A 19,962-nucleotide genomic window follows, 5' to 3' on the forward strand; every position below is an offset into this window, starting at 1 on the left:
AGGAGTAGTGATGTGAACACCCAGACCAAGTCACTTCTTTACTGAGTTTCCAAGTGCACTGCAAGTGCTTCCTTCCCCCAGAAGCCACCATGAAACTGCAACTCACACCTTTTTTCTTTTCTACAAACCCCAATCGTGGATTTATAAGGCAGAATATTTGTGATACTCCTTTATCAACCCAAGGACACATGTTGAAGATCAAAACTCACACCACCTAAGTATCCATGGGAACTTAAACATAGAGAAACCAAGTTGTAGATCTCAGTCAGTTCTTTGGAGTTGGGGCTGCTTATTAGAATCAGCTGGGAAGCTTTGAAAAATCCCAATGACTGGACAGCAATCCAGAACAAATTAGCAAGCACCATGGTGATCGGGAGACTCACAACTGTTCTTTACAATCTTCAGGTGTTTGGAATACGCAAGTAAGTCTGAGACTATGTCTAAGTACTGGTCATCTTGAGTTCTGTTACATACCAAATAATATACCTCTCCCATCAGTTCTGAAAGCACATAAAGTCAAGAAAATGCCTTGGCATTTTAAGCTTCCTATTCTCCAACTGTAAATCACGGGCCAGTAGCAAGAATATTCAGGGGAGCTTGTTGGAAATACAGAATCTCAATCCTCTCCAATACAACTGGCTCAGAAGCACCTTACCAAGGTTTGAAGTGTTCCATGTACACCAGGAGTTTGGGAAGCGTATGCTTATAGCCCAAAGTGACCACCAACTGCTTAAGCCTCAGAAGGCCACTAAAATCAAATATGATTTGCACAGATATCTGTATTTTATATCATGGCATTAGCATTGGCCGTCTGGACTATTCTTTGCCTGTGTCTAGAGGAAAACAAACCAAAAGAAAAACAAAAAAAGTAATCTTCCTTCGCTTCTCCATTCTAAAGACTCACCCATACAAGGATTGGGAACAAAAGAGCACAGAACAATTACACAGCTTGGCATGGGCTTAATATGTGCACTTGGTCCTTCTAAGAGCATTTATATACCAAAAGCATTCATGAAAACCACATTGCATTCATGTCAATGGTTCTTTCAAAATCAAATGTACCTATCTAAATACTGCCACACAAAAGAAGACATTTGGACGGTCAAAAGTCCCCTTTTTTCAGGTTTATGCTTTTTTTAAATTTCCTACCATATAGCAACAAAATGTTATAAATGAAGATTAACTAGGGAGTTACAAATAGAAACATCACTTTTTTGTTTTCTTGCCCACAGTAGAGAAACAAGTGATATTATTAAAATTCTGGTAGCATATGGTTTGTTGGGGAGAAATGAGAATTTACACCTTGATGGGAGTTAGAAATCTAGAAAAAAATGTAAGTGCAGTTCCAATTCTCTGATATGAAAACAGGACTATAAAATGCAGGTCCATTTGTACTTTTTATAGATTTTACTTGTGCTTCTTGGAACTTGAATCCAAGCAGAACATCTCACTTGAACCAGAAATTTCCTTGATATTGATTGGCACAGAGATTGAGTTTTCTTACAGTGCATTCAAAAGACTGATCTGATTACAAGCCCTTCCTTGTACTGCTGGAATGAGAGGGAAGCTGTATTTAGCTGGGCTATTAATGTACGGGCCTGGAAAGAAGGAGATTAAACAATGTAGAATTCCATTTCATTAAATCTCCCTAAATAGTATAATTTTATTATCACCTGAAATAATTTGAAATGAAAAGTAATCACATTTGGCAATTATTTTTGAGAAGTAGCTGGAAATGTCTTGTTTTCAAGTTATATCCAAATAGACCCTATCTTTAAAAGAAATCTATGTCTGGAAAAAAAAAAGATATGAATTAGGCTAAGGCCTGTCATTGGTTCTAGGATTAAGGCCACCTTTGAAGACAACAGATCATGGGCAAATGTGTCCAAGACTTAAGGATTAAAAGCATAGCACACTGATACTGTCAAGAGAGAACAGAATCATCTCCTCCTGTCCTAAACTGAAGGTTGTGTGTTTGTATGATGACAGTGCTCCTGGTGGGTGTACCTGTATCTGGGCTTTTCCAAATGATCAGCACCTCCAAAACACTCTGCCTCTGTGGCAACTGCTGGAATTAAACATAAAATCTGAAAAAGGAACCCATTTTTGTGCTCCTATCAAGGCAACATGGTGGCAAGCCATAACTTACAGCATGCCTTGCATTTTCCTTATTGCAAACTTGTTCATTTTTATGAAGACAAAACAAGCTATAGATAATAACAGAGCTGGAAAAGTACACACGGCTCATTGTGCAAGGGCACTTAGGTCTCAGCAAAGGTTACTCTTGTGATTTGGAAATGGATTACTCCCACCTGTAAATTTGCACAAGGAAGACCCCCCCCATGCCCCAGAAAGCCTACAGGGCATTAAGCATTTAACATCAGGGCTTTTAACAGGCACGCCCAGTTTTTTGACATTTTAACACAACATTGTCACTGACAAAGTTGTGTTAGAAAGACAAAACTTTATAAAGCTTTCATAAGTTTGTGATTTTTGTATCGGGCTGAGTTCTTAGCTATTCTGAGGCACACACAGCCTGAGGACACAAGTTGGACATGCCTGCTAGAATCATTTATGCACATTATCTTCCTCTGAACTTCTTGCCAGTGGTTCAGCATTTTTTTTTCTCCCTGTGAACACAATCAGAAGTTTCCGAAGGTGCTAGCAAAAGTTGAAAACAAACGAGAAGTATCTGGGAAAGTGGCTTGGCCTTTGGTACGTCGATTAGACTAAAATAATTTCTGCTTAGCTAGGTTGATCAGAATTGCAAAAAAGAAAAAAAATTGTCAAAATCCTACTTGTATCACTCTGGATGCAAATATGGCTACTTTTCAATTTCTTTAGATATGGAATGAAAACCTTAAAATTCCCCAATGTGGCTCTAGCAGCCTCTAGAAGCTGGAAAACTTGCATACTCACGAGGATTGGGAAGCCTTTCTTCTGAGCAGGTAGTCCACAACATCCGGATCTGTCTCCAGAAGGCTGATCAGCACTTCATTCTGGAGATCTGGGGGAACCTGGAAGAGTCAAATGTTGAGGTATCAGTAAAAGCCTGCCAAAGATGCAAAGCCCCACCTCAGTAACTTTATGTCAGCACACACCAAGGCTTGGCATCCCCAAGAAAGCAGACTGATTTACTTGTTTAAACCGAAGCCTATACCAACCCATACAACATGTTTAATTCTCAGGACAAACTCAATTATCTCATAATCACTCTCCATCCAAAATGTCATATGCCTGGAAATCCAGTCTAGTCATTTGGATGCTTGTGCTGCACAGACAAGATTTTCCTGGCTTTGAGGAAGCAAACCCTCATGGGTAAGCGGAATAGTGTTCATGATTTATAGCTAAGTGAGGACACATTCTAAAGTTCGTGTGTTGAAGTATGCTGTGAAAATGGGCATAAATTATGATTGTCTTGAGATGTTCGGGAGCAGTCAGCTGATTAAGTTTTCATGCCCTTGAGCAACAGTCCTTAAATTTTAGGTCCACCATTTTAGTTGTAGGACTTTTGTCACTATACATTAGCAAGGACCTGTTGGTCTCAGTTTACCCATTTGTAAAATGGGAATAACAGTAATAATCCAAAGAGTTGCTAATGTAAATAAATGACTCATTTTGTATTGATAGTTTTCCACAATGCTTAGTCAATGATAAACACTCCAAAAAAAACCAACAAGAACAACAACAAGAAAAAACAAAACAATGTTGGCTTCCTCTCTGCACAGGCTATGATGATTCAACATCTGCCCTTTCTCGTTTATTGTTCCCAACCCCTACTGATTATTTCTCGAATCACAATTTCATGGACACCAACAGGAACAATATATATGATATACTTCTCCCAGCCTAACTGACAGTGCATCCAAAGCCAGTCTTAAGTCAGTCATGTGGAAATGTTCTATGGGACAAGATTGGACCCAGCTCTGACTTGCAGTTTTCTACTCCACAGACCCTGCTAGCTCAAGCAGAAGCAATTCAGGCTACGAGGAGAAAATCTACTTCTCACATGTAAATGCCGAGAGAGGAGTTCTCAAAAGCACAGGGACAAGTGTTTTGAGGCTAAGTGGTTGGAGGAAGAATTCGCCTTCTGCCTCTTGCACTACTCAATTGTCCTTGAGTTTAGAGAAGCTGGAAGCAATCTTCTTAACAAACACAGACATGAGAAAGGAAGAGAACGCCTTCCGTCTCTCATAAATCTGGTCCTCCTACTTATCCTGAATCCTCATGAATGAAATTGCCAAATTCTGGCCACATAGCTCAAAATCTCCAAGGTGAATCCAAGCCTATGCCTTGTCCACTCCCAGCCGTAGGCAGGAGGTCAGCTTGACTTCCTGTGTTTGTTACTTCTTCCCTCTCCTTCCATTCCAACTGCAGTGTGTAAAGTTCAAGCCTTCATTATCCCTTTGTAGTATTCATGTGTTAGCTATTAGCACCTTCCATTCCCCTCTTCTTAGAAAAGTTATATCCCAGTCCTCTCTGGAGAGCCAGCTACTCTCCAAACCTTGGCTCAAGGGTGAAGTGTACCTTAATTTAAGTTGACCATTCCATTCCCAGAGCCTGAGAAATAGACACGTGACTCTATTAGAGGCAACACAAAACCACGAGACAAGAGACAGATCCTCCAGCCTTATATAGCCTGAGCATTGTGATGACATTTCAACAAATAATGACGGGGGCAGTGGGTAGATTTCGATAGCATTTGTATTCTTGGTGAAACTATATGCCCGATGTCACACTTAACTTCCAACTCTCCAGTCATCTGAACATTCAAATTCCATAAAATAGTTTGTGTTTCTAGAGGAAAAGGAACATATATACAGTCAATGGGCCTTTCATGTGGTAGCTTGCTAACTTGAACCCAATTTCCTTAAACTATGCATCAAAGTTTGCCACATGGTTCGAAGATATTCACTCAAAACTCTTTTTATCCCTACAGCTGAAACTACATCTTGCTGAAACTACATCTGGCTTGCCATCCTAAATAGGTAGTTCCCATGTTCACCTCTAGCAGGGGTTCAGATATCCTCTAGTTCAGAACCACTATGGTTTTCTCTCTGGCACTCTCCTATGTCCATTCTTTTCATTCATTGCATCGATATTTGGTGAATCCATGCAGAGTAAATAACAGGAAAGGAATTTTAAGGATTCAGCTATAAACCAAACAGACAAGAATCATTGTCTGTGTGGATCTGGCAACGAACCTAGGGAAATGGGCATTGAACAAATACACAAGGAAAGCATAACACGAGTCCTGTAGAGAACAGCAAACAAGGGTGACAAATGCTGAAAGAGGTATAATATTAAGTGGGACGATTATGTTGTGGGAAAATGACATTTTAGGGGGAAAAAACAAAGTAAAGTTGGAGAATATTACACCAGGCAGAAGGAAGAAATTAATGTCAAAAGTCCTGAGTCTGGAACAGTGAGCTTCTAACAAGACTGGAAGAGTGAGGAAGAAGTGGGTGGTAAGGGCGAAGCAGGTAGCCAGGGCCAGATGTTACAGAGTCCTTTTGATCATGGTTCCGACGGCTGCTTTTGTTCAAAGTGAGTGGGGTGCTCCTAGAGATTGCAATCTGATGACTAACACAATTGTTATCAGTCTGGCTTCTCAGTGGAAAGTGGATTGAATGGAAAGCCAGGGTTGAAGCAAGAAAAATTAACAGGGACAACTGCTGAGTTCTAATCAGTAATGCTGGTGCTGAACCAGGATGGCAAGATGATGCTGACAATTAAGCTAATTTATTGGAAGGAAAGGAAGATAATGAGAGTCAGAAATGTTGGTTTCAAGTTGTGTGGCTGGGGGAACAAGATGGAGAAGCTATTGATTGAATTTGAGATGCTAAGGGAGGAGAAGCTTGGGTGAAGTTCAGGATACAATAATGTTGATAAGTCTGTGAGACATCCAAGTGGAAGTTTCTAGTAGGCAGCCAGAAATGAGGATGTGGAATTCAGTTTATAGGTCCTGTCTGGGCATAGAAATATGAAAGACATGTACAGATGGCATTTAGAGCTCTATGATAAAAACAATGATCTGAGAATTAAAAGGGAATGAGAAGAAAAAGTGTGGGTATTTTAGAAGAATGATTGATTGCATTCTCTTACAATATTAGATAAATTAAGCAATTAAAATCCTATCATTTAAGTGCATGTTCCAGTAAGTCTGATCAAAGAGACATATATAATCATATCCATTTTAAGAGTAATAAATAATTTTGAAATGAGAAATATTTTTATTTTTTTATTTTCATGTATTTGATGTGTGTGAGTGTGTATGTGAAGGTCAGAGGATGAGGTCGGTAATCAGATTTGTGTTATAAACAACTTCACTCACTGAGCCATCCTGTTGGCCCCAAGAGAGAGAATTAAGAAACAAAGGAATAGCATCTGGGCATTGTGGCATGTATTTGTAAGCTGAGAGGGAAGGCATAAGTGTGAGGCCACATATGGGCTACATATTAAAGCCTTAAGTCAAGGGAGCAAGGTGTGAGGCTGTTCAGTGGAGGAGTGCTTGCTCTTCATGGGTCAGACCCGAAGATCGATTCCAAGCACTGGCAAAAAGATGAGCAAAGCAAAACCGATATGAGCTAAAAATGTATATCTTGACCTGAGGTTTATAAAAAATATCTAGGGGAAAATTAGGAAAATGCTCGCATGATCACACAGTTAAGTCATTTAAAATTTGTTATGCTTAGATATGTAATATATCGTTCTGGTACAAGCACCAATCTGTTCCCACTGAAGAAGAAACAAGAGTGCATGCCTGTTCTGTGGAGTGATACAAGTACTACAGTCTTGAGTCCCTGAAGCTATATGGTTTGTCTAATGACAAATCAGTGTGAGGAATCAGAATAACAGGCACTATTCTCATAGGTTGCAGTAAGCGTCATTATTTAAAAGATAACGTGCAGTGCATTTGGTTGAAGTCTCCTGCACTTTTGAGTTTTTACTCATTCAACGAGGTTTAACTGCCAGGAGATTCTAATTGTTGAGGGTTATTTTACGTAGTAGACATGACTTTTCCTTGGTAACAAATGCACATAAAATGGGACAGGGCTATAAATCTATATATAGTTTCTCTCTGAAAGTCCCAAGATAGTATTTTGGCTTGGAAAAAGGATTTACATACACACACGATGAGATAGTTAAGGATGTGACTCCACAACTTAAAGAGCAGACTGTCTTCTGTAGTCTGCAAAATGAACTTGAGTGCATAGAATTTATTAACTGTATTAGTTCCTTTAAATCCCATTTCTTTTTGTTACAGAGTGATTTAAAGAACTTTTTAGAACTCATAATAAAAGAAACATCTTTTTCCTTGAGATAATTGGTGGAAAAAATGGATCCAGTGGGGCAGGAAAAGGTAAGGAGATGGAATTGATGTCCTGAATGGATTTTCAAATGGATTTTCATTGTAAGCTGCAACTGGCATTCTTTCCAGTGACTTCTCATTTTCTGTATTTGTACTTTTCATTTACTACCATTTAATAAATATTTAAACTCCAGGCTCAATTCAATTGGATAAACATTAATTTGCCATTAATTTAGGGACTTCATAAGGAAGCAAAACCCCAGTAAATAAACTACAGGCAGCAGCTTCAGAGAACGGTGTGATACCTAGGCTCTTCACTCTTACAGAGGTAAGCACAAGTGTTTCCTAGCAGTGTTTTTAACTCAATTTGGGTTTATTTATTAAGTCCTTAAATTAATAGTAAATGAATGTTCATACAAGCTGGTCACTTCTGCTGACTATCACAGGAGTGGAGTTGCTGTCCAAGAAGTATCTGACTCCACAACCCTGGAGGTCTGGTTCTGGTTGTGCTGCTCATAATTAAGGCAAACTGGGACATGTCCAGGTCCTTCCTATGCTTGCATCTGCAATCCAGTGTGCTTGCCGTACTAGTCCTGTTTTCCTTTAGAACAAGTTATCACAAAGGTTAACACAGTATTTAATGGAAGGAGGGCTAGTAGTGAAAAAGCTTCATTAGAAATATATACATGGTTGGGGATTTAGCTCAGTGGTAAAGTGCTTGCCTAGCAAGCACAAGGCCCTGGGTTTGGTCCCCAGCTCCGAAAAAAGAAAAAAAAAAGAAAAAAAAAGAAAAAAGAAAAGAAATATATACATTAAGATAAATGTAGACATCGTGAAGAAGGATAATATCACAGCTCTACAACTGCTGTGAACTTGAAGCAGGTCCTTGTACTCTCCTCACTTATGTTGCTTCTTCTCCATCAGAACATGTTTTAGTTAGGGTATCCATTGCTATGATAAAACACTATGACAAAATTCAACTTGTGGAGGAAAAATTTCATTTGGTATACAACTCTCAGGTCACAGCATCACTGAGGAAAGTTAGGGCAAGAATTATAGATGGCACTTAGAGGCAGAAACTAAAGCAGAAGCCATGGAGGAGTACTGCTCGCTGTCATTCTAGTGTGATTTTATATCAAACTCAGGCCCTCCTGCCCAGAAGTGACTTTTCCCATTGGACTGGGCTCCCATCAATTAATAATCAAGAAAAGGTCCCATAGGCCAATCTGATTGGGGATGTTTTCTCAAAGAGGTTTCTTCTTTCCGAAAGATCCCAATGTGTGTCAAATTGACAAAAAGTTAACCACATCAGAGCTCATGACTTGTTACTGGAAGAAGGAAGGTCTCCTGAAGGCAGAGATAGTCTCAGATGTAGACTTGGACTGTGGTAGGCTCTACTAGTTACTCTTACTTAACAGTAGGGTAAGTTCATATGTGCAATACTGATTAACCTCTCCAAGGCACCAAGCTTCTGGAAAAGGTTTTCCTTTATATTGAAATATAAAATACCTTGGTGTAACTCTGACCAAGCCAGGGAAAGATCTGTATGACAAGAACTTCACATCTCTGAAGAAGAAATTGAAGGTCTCAAAAGATGGAAAGACCTCCCATGCTCATGGATTGACAGGATTAATATAGTAAAAATGGCCATCTTGCTGAAAGCAATCTACGGATTTAATGCCATCCCCATCAAAAATCCAACTCACTTCTTCATAGAGTTAGAAAGAGCAATTTACAAATTTATTTGGAATAACAAAAAAAACCCCAGGATATTGAATTATTCTCAACAATAAAAGAACTTCTGGGGGAATCATCATCCCTAACTTCAAATTGTATTATGGAGCAATAGTGATAAAAACTGCATGGTATTTGTACAGAGATAGACAGGTAGATCAATGGAATAGAATCGAAGACCCAGAAATGAACCCACATACCTATGGTCACTTGATCTTTGACAAAGAGGCTAAAACCATCCATTGGAAAAAAGGACAGAATTTTCAACAAATGGTGCTAGTTCAATGGGCAGTTGCAAATTGGTCCATTCTTATCTCCTTGTACAAAGCTCAAGTCAAAGTAGATGAAGGACCTCCACATAAAACCAGATACATTGAAATTAGTAGAATAGAAAGTGGGGAAGAGCCTCAAACACATGGCCACAGGGGAAATTTCCCTGAAGAGAACACTTATGGCTTATGCTCTAAGATCAAGAAATGACAAATGGGACCTCATGAAATTGTAAAGCTTCTGTAAGACAAAGGACACTGTTAATAGGACAAAAGAGCAACCAACAGGTTGGGAAAAGATCTTTACCAATCTTACATCTGATAGAGGACTAATATCCAATATATTCGAAGAACTCAAGAAGTTAGATTCTATAGAACCAAATAATCCTATTAAAATTGGGGCACAGAGCTAAACAAAGAATTCTCAACTGAGGAATATTGAATGTTGGAGAAGCACCTAAAGAAATGTTCAACATCCTTAGTCATCAGGGAATTGCAAATCAAAACAACCCTGAGATTCTACCTCACACCAGTGAGAATGGCTAAGAACAAAAACTCATGTGACAGCAGATGCTGGCAAGGATGTGGACAAAGAGGAACACTCTATTGTTGGTATGACTGCAAGCTGGCACAACCACTCTGGAAATAAGTGTGGCAGTTTCTCAGAAAATTGGACATAGTATTACCTGAGGGCCAAGCTATACGACTTTTGGGCATATACCCAAAGATGCTCCAACATATAACAGGGACACATGTTCCACTATGGTCATAGCAGCCTTATTTATAGTATCCAGAAGCTGGAAAGAACTCAGATGCCCTTCAACAGAGGAATGGATACAGAAAATGTGGTACATCTACACAATGGAATACTACTCAGCTATCAAAAACAGTGACATCATGAAATTCATAGGCAAATGGATGGAACTAGAAAATATCATCATCCTGAGTGAGGTAACCCAATTACAAAAGAACACACATGATATGCACTCAATTTTAATGTTAGCCCAAAATCTCGGAATACCCAAGATTAAATTCATTAAGCCACATGAAGCTCAAGAAGAAGGAAGACCAAAGTGTGGATGCCTTAGTCCTTCTTAGAAGGGCGAACAAAATACTCACAGGTGGAAATACGGAGACAAAATATGGAGCAAGAAAGGCCATCCAGAGACTACCCCCCTTTGGGATCCATTCCATATACAGATACCAAATCCAGACAATATTGCTGATGCCAAGAAGTGCATGCTGACAGGAGCCTGATATAGCTGTCTCCTGAGAGGCTCTGCCAGAGCCTGACAAATACAGAGGCAAATGCTTGCAGCCAACCACTGAACTGAGAATGGGGTACCCATTGGAGGAATTAGAGAAAGGACCGCGGCAGCTAAGGGGTTTGCAACCCCATAGCAAGAACAGTATCAACCAACCAGATACCCCAGAGCTCCCAGGGACTAAACCACCAACCAAAGAATACACATGGAGTGACCAATGTCTCCAGCCACATATATAGCAGAGGATAGGCTTGGAGGGCATCGAGGGGAGTTGAGGCCCTTGGTCCTGTAAAGGCTTGAGGCACCAATGTAGGCGAATGCCAGGGCAGGGAGGTGGGAAGTAGTGAGTGGGTGGGTAGGGTAGCACCATAATGGAGGCAGTGGGTGGGGGGATGGAATAGGGGGTTTCTGGAGGGGAAAACAGGAAGGGGGATGCTGTTTGAAATGTAAATAAAGAAAATATCCAATAAAAATGGGAAAAAAAGAGAAAAGGGGTACACAAGAAAAAATATTTTTTCTTTATCAAACAACTCTTTATGTTGAAATGAAAAAAAAAAAAAACCCCAAAACCAAAAACCCACCTAGTTCAAAATGATCCTTCACTTAATTCATTGTTTGCCATTGAAATTTCAATCAGATTTTAGTCAAGGATTTGGTAATTTTAGCCATTTTCTAGGGGTACCATTTATGGTTGTGTTTATCTGGAGCCTCAACTCCTTAGATTTTAATGTGTTCTTCCAAAGCATAATGTTATTCCAAAAATCAAAAGAACTTTGTCCTCCCTCGCTTCAGAGAAAAAATGTAAACACTGCACATATGAAGGAATAAAACTGTCACAATTAAAATCTACCCTATCAAATTAAAAATGAAACCTTGAATGATTGCCTAGAGTCTAACTGCTATGAGGTAGTTTATTCCATAAACCACCAAGAGGGAAAAAGTTTTCTCCATAACAAACCATTAGGTGCTCCCTGAACAGCAGTTCCCAGGACCAGCCCTACCATATATGCCAGTGCGTGCTCCCCAGCAACCCAGCCCTTTGCACTTGACCAAGAAGAATTCTTTGACATTTCAAATTCTTAACACTCCCCAGGAAAAGTAAATGCCACTGGAAGTCATGATCAGTACATTTTAGCTAACAAGCTGAGAGGAAATCACTTCGGCTGTGAAGGATTGCAAAAGCTCAAATAAGGTCAAAACTGATGTGAAACCTTTTGTGTGACTCTGTCGTGACAAGTGGCTCATTATTTTAGGAGGATCTGGGTGTATGTGAAGGTTCAGGAGGAATTCAATTTGGTAAATATTTCTTTGCTTTTGTTTTTTAAAACAGTTTCTCAGTCTGTATGTACCTCAGGCCTGGAACTCACCATATTGCCCAAGGTGTCCTCAAACTCATAGAAATCCTCCTGACCCGGTCTTCTGAATGTTGGCGTTAAAGGTATAATTCATAACACCCTGACTTTACTGAATATTTCTAGAATTTTTTGGAGGGGGGGGATAATTGAAGAACCTTCGTGAACAAGCACAGTGAAAGATCCAAAGAGTTTGTCCAAGGATTCCAAGGATGACGCAAGTTAAAAAAAGGGGGGGGGGGAGGGAGAGGCAAAATTAGCAGTGCTCCATGGCAACAGGTAAAAGGCAATAGAAATAGGTCAGGAGTAATGATTTGTTCTCTCTACATGGATATGATTTCAATAGAAAGACAAGGACAGGTGAGAAAAGCACCAGCAGGAACTCAGATTGGCTACGGGAATACCTGCCTGCTTAAACATGTGGGGAGTTTTACTCTCTTGGTATAGAAATAGAAAGCATATACAATCAAAGGAATGCATTGCCTTGGGGGTGGTTTCTTGTTTGATAACTTGGATGAGAGCCTTTGAATGACACACAAAGAGATTCTAGAGAAATGCAATCCACACCAGGGAATAAAAAGAACACAAAGCAAAATTTGTCTCCCAGCTGAGATTGTGGGAACCTCACCATAGCTTCTGACCTTTTACAGATTAAATTTTTTTCATAAAATATATTTTAAAATATGGATTGCTTCATAAATTTGCATGTCTTCTGACCTTTGCTTTTGGTTGTGCACATTTAAAATTTCCCAAGTGCCCTTATTCCTTATGCAGCTTCAGCTGACAAGCAAGGCAATGAGAATACGCTTCTTTCCCACATCTCCACTGCACCCAGGACATCTCCAGGGCATCTTCTCTTCCTTGCCCTTTCCTAAAAAATGTCTTGGTTCCATGTAATATTAGCCTTTAGCACAAGCCTACAGCTTTCTCCACTCAACTCCGAAATTCTCATTCATGCCAAGAGTAAGGAGTTATTTTCATTGGGATCTCCCAGCATCTCTCACAGAAGCACCAGCTTGCAGACCAAGTAGTGTGTTAAGGATTGCTTCAGTGAATGCTTTTTACTTGGGATACCAACAAGCCTTTCTGCAAACAAGTGATTCTCATCTTCTGTTTCTGGAGTTTGCAGAAAGTACCATTTTATGTTAACCAAAGTTGAAATCGCTGTTGACAGACATGGAGCACTATGATGTAGAAGTATCGGAATTCTGGGGGTAGGGCACTGGACCAAAACAGTAATAAAAATACATTTTCTTTTCCTGAAAGTAGAGTCAAAGTATTCAAGACATAATTACTGAATGCTGTCTTCTGCCAAGTACTTTCTAGATGATGTGGGTGTCAGTGAATAGAGCAACCTGAAATCTCTCTTTTCATCGGGTGTCATAGTGCATGCCTGAATTCTTAGCACTGGAAAGGATGAGGCAGAAGAAATGTAAGCTTAAGGCTAGCCTGGAGTATACAGGGATACTATGTATTCACAAGCAAACAAAAATACATGCCATTATAAGATTAGTATTTGGTCTCAATGCTCACAATAAAGAACTTAACTGTGGAATCAACTAAAAAGCTATCAATGTGGTCAGGTAGTCATGGTGCACACCTTTAATCCCAGCACTCCCAAGGGCCAGGCAGGAGGATCTCTGTGAATTCAAGGTTGACATGGTCTGGTCTACGGTGAGAGTTCCTGTACAGCTAAGACTATACAGAGAAACACTGTCTCAAAAAGGCAAAAATAAAATAAAAAGTTATCAGTGCTATGGAAAGAAAAAAGGAAGCATAGGGAAAGGAATAGGAGTGTGCACACGTGCTAGCAGGTAACAATGGTATTTGTGATGGCCAGTTGGCATTTTTCCGAGGCAGCACTTGAATGTATATGATAAACAGATACCATTTTACTTAAGTGTCATGATAGTAGGGGTTGGATTTTTGCGCCCAGTATATGGCAGTCTTGTGCTACATGCCTCTTTTAAATGACATGTGCTACATGTCATTTCTAAGTTTCAAAACAGTCATGTAAAGTAGGCCCCTTAATCTCATTTTTTAGAGAAGAAAGATGAAGGCTTAGAGAAATTAAATATGGGTTCAGAGTTTATAACACACACACACACACACACACACACACACACACACACACGCAGAGAGAGAGAGAGAGAGAGAGAGAGAGAGAGAGAGAGAGCGCTCAGAGGCAATCTGAATTTTGATAACTAAGCCCTAAGCTCATGACCTTTCTACCCATTTCCCAATATGTGGTTTCCTTAGGCACGATAGGAATCTATATCTCCTGAAGGAATTTATTAGAAAGTGCTGATTCCTGGGCCCTGTGCTATTCCATTCAGTCTTCTGGAAAGTAGCCTAGGAATCTGAATGTCTAACAAGATTCCTTGCAAACTCTGTTGTAGTGAAGTTTGAGCACTACTTCTATAATCTTTGCTCAGGACTTTGTGAGGAAGCAGGCTGAGATAGTGTCTTAAACGATAACCTGGGCTGACATGGAATTCACTCTGTAACTCAGACTGGCCTTTAGCACCCCGAGAATGATTTTACCTCAATCTCCTAAGTAGTAATATTATAAACATAAGCTGCTACATCGCACTTTGCCTGTGACCTTGAAGATTGTCAGCAGGTCCTATTTCCAAAGATTTACAAGCAAGTGGCTAATCTGACTACTAAAATAAACAAAAGCCCCACATTCTTATGGTTTGAGGGGACAGAACTCAAGAGCCCCATACATACAAGGTAAGAACTCTGTCATTTAGATATAGTCTCAGATGCAAATTTAGGTGACTCTAATACAGTGAGCCAAAGCCACGTTCTGTTTTACCTTTTCCCAATTCCTATTAACTCAGATTCTGGTCACGTAGGAAACATTCTCAGCATTAGAAAATGAAGGACATTCAGAACAACATTTAGATCACTGGTAGATTTCTTGGGGTTTCTAGATCCTTTTCACCAATTGTGTGGAATGACTTCTTGCATGGTACTTTGTGCTTTTAAGGAAAAGCTCACAGGTCTCTCTGCTAATAAACCTTCATTACTAATGTCAATAATAGCAGTTTATCCCCTTTCTAGCTCATAAACCTCGCCAGGAACTATGAAGAGTCAGCTAACAGGTTCTGTCTGTCTACCTTCATCACTGTTTGGGACAGCAATTACTCTAAAAGAATTAAAAAAAATGAAAGTACCAAACAAAATTTTATATATATATACATATATATGTATATATAAATATATATGTATATATATGTATATGCACAGACAGTTGGATATTTATCCACTAATATGTATGAACTTCCACTATCCTTGGCATAATTAAAAAGAGTCTAAAAGACACTGCACTGCAAGAGAATTAAAAAATGTGATGAAATTAATTTTCTTTCTAGGCTTTTAAGAAATAAAAAAGGAGTCAGTTCTGGAGCACTGAACCACACAGATGTTAGACCTTAAAAAGGATCTTGGATAGCATTCAATTAATACTAGTTCATGATAACTAAAGAAAAAGAAATCAAAGATGAGGTCATGTAACTAACATAGCAGAGACAGGATTGCAGTCAAATTTTCTGGTTCCACTTTATCTTTACAGACCCTGATTTGGGCTCTATGGCCTTCTCCGTTCTATTTCTTCTACTCTCCTTTGTTTTCAGTATAGTCTCCACAGTCCATCTAAGGCAATCAGACATGATTATACCAATGGTTAACTTATGTTAAGGAAAGTATACTTAATTCTTGCATGCCCAAACTTTTCCCATAGGTAGGAGTAAGGACTTGTGAGAAAGAAATCATACATCACACAGCTACTATCAAGTCACTCATGAATCTAATAAGTGTTTATCTTACTTCTACCATGCCATTGGCACAGCAGTAATAACTACGTGGACCAGAAAATATTACATTTTAGTGAGGATAGACACAGCAAAAGAGAAAAATTAGCAATGTTCTCCGTTAGTAGTGGGGACTTCTAAGGAAAAAAAGAAGAGGGTGAATATGAAGTCTGGGTGGTCTCAGTCTCTCTCTCTCTCTCTCTCTCTCTCTCTGTGTGTGTGTGTGTGTGTGTCTGTGTGTGCATGTGTGTGTGTCTGTGCGTGTGTACATGTGTGTGTCTGTGTGTGCGTGCGTGTGTGTGTGTGTCTGTGTGTGCGTGTGTGTGTGTGTGTGTGTGTGTGTGTGTGTTAGCAGTAGGCAAAGGAGCCCCAGCAGGAATAGTAGCATGAATGTGGAGGCATTGGATTTTAGTTTAGCTCATCAAGATGGGTTTCTTAAAGAAACAGAAACTAGAACGTTTGCACATAAAATATTCATTATTGCAAGAGAATCTTAACATGGATAAGTGCAGAAAATGATAAAAATAACACCAGGTTTGGAAAGTATCACAAGAGACAGAATCCTGATGTTTTGCTGCTGCTGTGATCATTCCAGGTGGCAGGAAGTAGAGGAAAGAGGGATGACATAATTAAAATGACCTCCGCTTTTCAAGGAGATCAGGAAGCATTTGGTTAGTGTCTGAGGTGAAAAAAATTCCTGATGGTTTGTGATTTTATATAAAGGAAAACTTTGCTTCCAATACAGAATTTAGAGACTAGAATTAAGATTGATGAGAGATATTATTTTGTTAAAAAGAAGTCCACAGAACATGAAGTAATGCCAAGACAACTTGGCAAGATGGTATGTGACTTAAAACTTGATGAAAATATTGAAAACTTCAGACATTTGATTCATCCAAGTATGTAATTAACTATGAAGATTTGGACTGAAGTGTGAAATTTATAGAGTTGATGACTAATTCAACATTTTTTGAGAGCTTTCCATGTGCAACCCAGGGACAATGCTTCAGAGGCACAATGGGGAGTGTTATAACAAGATGCCACTGTTATTCACTCTGGTAAATGCGTTTCCTCTTCCGTCTTGGCTTCTATCCAGAGCACAGCTCCCAACTGCCCTTGCAGTTAAATATGATCTGTGGGCAAGTTCTAGCCAAGAGATTTGAGTATGTATATTGGACACTCCTTTAAGGTATACTTTAAAAGCCTAGATATAAAAGAATCTTGCACTACAAGGATCTGGGATTACCAAGTCACCTTCTATGAGGCAGTCTGCCAAATGTATGATAAAACATTATGATACTTATATCTCAATTGCTAAAATACTGAGATCCAAGGCATCTCATCTTATCAAATAAATATAATTATTAATTAACAATTGGACAGAGTTTTACCGTCTGTAAAATTCTTTCTCATAGTAAATGATTCTGGCCATAACTTTAAAAATGAGATTCGTTTCCATTTCATATGAGTTTAATTAATGCTTGGGGGTACTGAATAACTTGGTCTCAATCATACAGGTAAGACAAATAGGGAAGCTATTACAAATTACGGACATTTAAATCTTCAAAATAAATGGGTATAGGAGAAACATGGCAATAAAGCAACTGTTAAGCATATGATAAGTATGGATAAATTCTTCAGGAAATTCAAAAGACGTGGCTAGCATTCTAAGTTGACAGAGACACAAAAGGTCCTAATGAAATAATCCTCAACCTTCCTAATGCTGTGACCCTTGAATATAACTCTTCATGTTGTGGTGATCTCCAACCATAAAATTATACTGTTGTTACTTCATAACTAATTTTGCTGCTGTTATAAATTATAATACAAATATTTGTGTTTTCCGTGGTTAGGTGACTCCAAAGGGGTTGTAACCCCCAGACTGAGAACCACTTTTCTAGTGGAATAGGCAGGCTTTATTGGATTTGCAAATTCTAAAAGAAAAATGTAGAACCTTCCTGTAAAAAATTAACATGCAAACTGAGTAAAGAACAAAAATAGAAGAAAATTGGCTTTTGTTCTGATGTTTCAAGGGATGTGTGAACAAGCAATGCAGTTTTATGATAGAAAATAGGAACGGGTGATTTAATACAAATGAAAAAATAAATAACTGAGTGCCTACAAGATGAAGAACCTTCCATAAGTGTATGGAGGATACAGAGAGGAGATAACAAGGACACAGTCCTTGCTGTAAATGCACGTATAATCTACTAGAGGAAATGGTCATATATGAGTGCAACACAATGCTGAGCAAGATAAACATAAATAAGAATGGCAATGTGCTTCAAGAGATTGATAAGTTGGAAGCAATATGGGAAAAGAAAGGTGCCATTTCATACAGGAGGTGTGGTGTCAAGATTGACCTTGAAGAAATCATGTCACCATGGTTGGTTATGGACAGATGAATTCACAGAGATAACAGAATTCCAAAAGTCTTTTATTAATAGTTTGAGCAAGAACTACTGTGACTAAATCTTTATGTGTGATTATTATTTAAGGGACAACAAGATGGAGTTTATACTTCCTATATGATGGCTAGGACACAGAAACAAACTTTTGTAGGGACATCAGAGTAATAGAAATTTCTACTATTGCCTAACATACAATGGTTTATTCATAACCAGCACAGCAAAAGAGAAAGTGACAAACCACCACAGGCAACTGAAAACAAATCCCAGAGATGTATCACTAATGAAGGACAACGTACCATGAAGAGGGCTTCATAATTTTCAATCATCTTCTGTACCACAGCTATGATGGCTGTGCTCTCTTCAGCTCTGGCTGAGCTCTGGACAGAATATTCTTTGTCTGATGACTTCTGCTTGTGGAGCAGGTTGGGTCCAAATATGGTAGCCAAGTTCAGAGATGTCATTTTGTTCCCAGTGACCTATGGGCAAATAAAACACAAAGATTATTCAATTTTATGTAGCTCTTTAAAATTGTGGGTGATTCAGTAAGCTGTGATATATTTTCATTAATAATTTTTCTTTGCATGAAAAATATCACCTTTATTAGAATCAAAAAAGGCATGGTAATATTCCATTTGATTCCTATTTTGGATTGAGGATAACATTTCAGTAGTCTTCTTATTAGCACATTGAGTAAACTATTGCAATCCTTAAGTGTTTATTGTAATATTGTAATTCTATTTAACATTCCCAATCCATTTGTTTTTTAAAAAAATATTGATATTCACCAATCACCTATCAATGTGTCTCTTTATCTGTCTGTTTATCAATACATAATATCTTTGCTGGTCCATCTGTTCAGCATATTCCTACCCTAGGCTTGACAATTTTAATTGGTCAAAATTATTTTGAACATTTATAGCAACCATTATATAGCATAGTCCATATTTTAGAGGGCTCATATTCTAAGAAGAAAATATATTTGTCATTCCCAGGTAGTGTTTACAAAGAATAAACCTTATCAACCCCAGAGACCAAAGGGCATTCATACACACACACACACACACACACACACACACACACACACACACACACACAGAGTCGGGAAAAAGGAAAGAGTTATTTTTGGTAAAAAGAAGAATCTTTTGAGTAAGGGGCATTTTGCCAGTGGAACACACAAAAGTACGTTGGACATATTTGGGACTGCAGAGCAAGGGGATTTTGTATGGAGAATGAAAAATTTACCTCTTTGAAAAAGCAATCTGTGGCCCTGCAGCATTGGTAAGAGACCATGTAGGACAATGTACCACAGTCTAGGTTTCAGAAGCTAGCTTCTGAACCACAGTAGAAGTAGGGGTAAAGTAGGGTTTCCAGGACTATCATTGTAGAGAATGTGCGGCCACACTGGAGGTGAGAATACCATGTTGAAATCATAGTAACAGAAACAGAGGAAGAGCAGGCAAGGAATATGGAGGGATTCATTAGACTTAAACACCCTTAGGGGGCAGCTGATAAAAACAGACTTAATGGGTCAGATATTTGGAAAATAAGAGAAACAGGTGCTGGGAAGGAATGTGAGATTAGTTTCAAGTGTATGATCTCCTGTGACAGATAGTCACCATAGCATTCTATTCATTCTCCTTTGGACTGGATTTGAGTGTGGGTCTGTTGTAGGGTTGCAGCTAGCTAGAACAGTGAGTGCAGATACTTCAATCACTCTCGAAAGCTGAGACAAAGACACAGGGCGAGCAGGGGTGACACTAACAAGAAAGCACAGCATAAAGGCAGAAATCTACTCTCTAGG

At 38.9% G+C, this 19,962-nt stretch overlaps 1 protein-coding gene across 10 annotated transcripts in view; it reads right to left on the minus strand.

Annotated features, from left to right (window-relative positions):
- Positions 1-19,962, minus strand: part of Arhgap6 (Rho GTPase activating protein 6) — a 533,690-nt gene that overhangs the window by 12,441 nt on the left and 501,287 nt on the right. For all 10 annotated transcript variants that reach the window (XR_015646115.1, XM_087598826.1, XM_087598825.1 and 7 more), the window contains 2 exon segments: positions 18,458-18,637; positions 2,920-3,017 (listed from right to left, as the gene is read on the minus strand). Coding sequence is in view for 9 of the 10 variants with exons in the window: in XM_087598826.1 (XP_087454952.1) it covers positions 2,920-3,017; positions 18,458-18,637 (278 nt within the window). In the remaining variant the exon portion in view is untranslated.

This window comes from Rattus norvegicus, chromosome X, assembly GCF_021556685.1.
Source record: "Rattus norvegicus strain SHRSP/BbbUtx chromosome X, alternate assembly SHRSP_T2T, whole genome shotgun sequence".
Classification (NCBI taxonomy): Eukaryota; Metazoa; Chordata; class Mammalia; order Rodentia; family Muridae; genus Rattus; species Rattus norvegicus.